We start from the raw sequence: 1491 nt of genomic DNA on the forward strand, positions 1-1491 counted from the left end.
AGAACTTTCAGAAGTTTGAATTCTGAATATGAGCGACTTTTCCTTTAAAGATCAACCAAAACGACTTTTACATGATGAACGTTTTAAACAGATTTAAAAAAAACATCACTGAGGTTGGAACTGTTTAATATTTATCTTTTAAAAGTCATAATGTTGTCATTTAGTTTGGTTACAGAACATTTAAAAACAGGTGAAATAAAACAAAGTTTCTAAAAGGAGAAAATCCAGCGAGCAGAAAGATTCAGATCAGAAGTGGAGGAAAAAACGCCGCCGCCGGGCGATAAAGTTCCAGAAAGCAGCATCAGTTCAGACAATCATCTAAAAGGCACTTAATGAACTGATAAATTCATTAAAGAGGAAGTCCTTCAAAATAACGACAGCTTTTAAATATTTATATCACAACATTTAAAACAGTGCAAATCATGTTAAAGTTTACAGTGATGCAACAACCTGCATGAAAAGGAAACGATTTCTGCTTCAAACGGCGAGACGACGACTGAAGAGCTTTAGAATTCAGACGGTCGGCCATCTTTATGCAGCAGATCAGTTCTAAAAAAAAAAAAACTAAAAATAAACAATCAGAGCAGCAAGAATCTCATTAAAACCACAGACCTGGAGAACGGACAACATCCGGGACACACAGGAGAAACGATCGGATCCCAAACCAGGAAAGATTCTGTGAAACATGTCGATGCTCAGAGGAAAAGATGGACGCTGATATTTCTGATGAAGCATGGAGGAAGGAAAGATGGCTTCCCTTCTGATTTGGTCACCTGGAGGGCAGCTGTGGATCTAAAACAGCGACGTCCTTCATCCCTGCTTGGATCCTCATCCTCATCTCTGGGCCGTTAGCTAACGGCTAACAGCTACAAACCCACATTCATATTAAAACATATCAGAAGGTTCAGCTGTCCGTCATCCTTCCAGGAGAGCAACCAGAGCAGAGAAAGGAAGCAAGCGGCGTGGCGGTGGGATTCCTGATGTGCCCTCTGAGCGCCATGACTCCACATCTGTGAGCCGTTTCAGTCAGAACTCCTGGTTTCTGGTCATCTCGTCCAGCCTGCTGATCCTCTCAGGAAACAGGCCTTCCGCCACCGCGACCTTCGACTCCTGGACCTAAAAACAGGCGGAAAAAGCCGGTTAAACTACAGCTGGAGCCTTAAAGCTGCAGGATCCGCCTCCTGGAGCTGCAGCTCACTTCCTGTTGACCTGGACTTCTATTCTATTCAGTTTATTTCTATAGCTCCAATTCACATCATGTCATCTCAGGTCATGAAAAGGGGTCCCTATGTCCTCCAGCAGTCTAAGCCTATAGCAGCAGAACTATAGAGATAGATCAGGATAACCTGAGCCACTCTAACTAGAAGCTTTATCAAAAAGGAAAGTTTTAAGCCTAGCCTTAAAAGTAGACAGGGTCTCTGCCTCACAGTCTAAAACTTGTACAGTAGTTGGTTCCACAGGACCTATCCTCACCAAAAGACTGGTCCAAAG

The 1491-nt window shown here is 42.9% G+C and overlaps 1 protein-coding gene across 3 annotated transcripts in view; it reads right to left on the minus strand.

The window, feature by feature from the left end:
• Positions 1-114: 114 nt before the first annotated feature.
• The window catches only part of LOC107094326 (inositol polyphosphate 5-phosphatase K-like), a 21486-nt gene continuing 20109 nt past the window's right edge, over positions 115-1491 (minus strand). For all 3 annotated transcript variants that reach the window (XM_015389875.1, XM_015389876.1, XM_015389874.1), the window contains one exon: positions 115-1116. In XM_015389875.1, coding sequence (XP_015245361.1) covers positions 1027-1116 — 90 coding nt within the window. In that variant the 3' untranslated portion in view covers positions 115-1026. The remainder of the gene's footprint in view (positions 1117-1491) is intronic.

Source organism: Cyprinodon variegatus, unplaced genomic scaffold (genome assembly GCF_000732505.1).
Source record: "Cyprinodon variegatus isolate N-32 unplaced genomic scaffold, C_variegatus-1.0 Scaffold479, whole genome shotgun sequence".
In the NCBI taxonomy this organism is placed as follows: domain Eukaryota; kingdom Metazoa; phylum Chordata; class Actinopteri; order Cyprinodontiformes; family Cyprinodontidae; genus Cyprinodon; species Cyprinodon variegatus.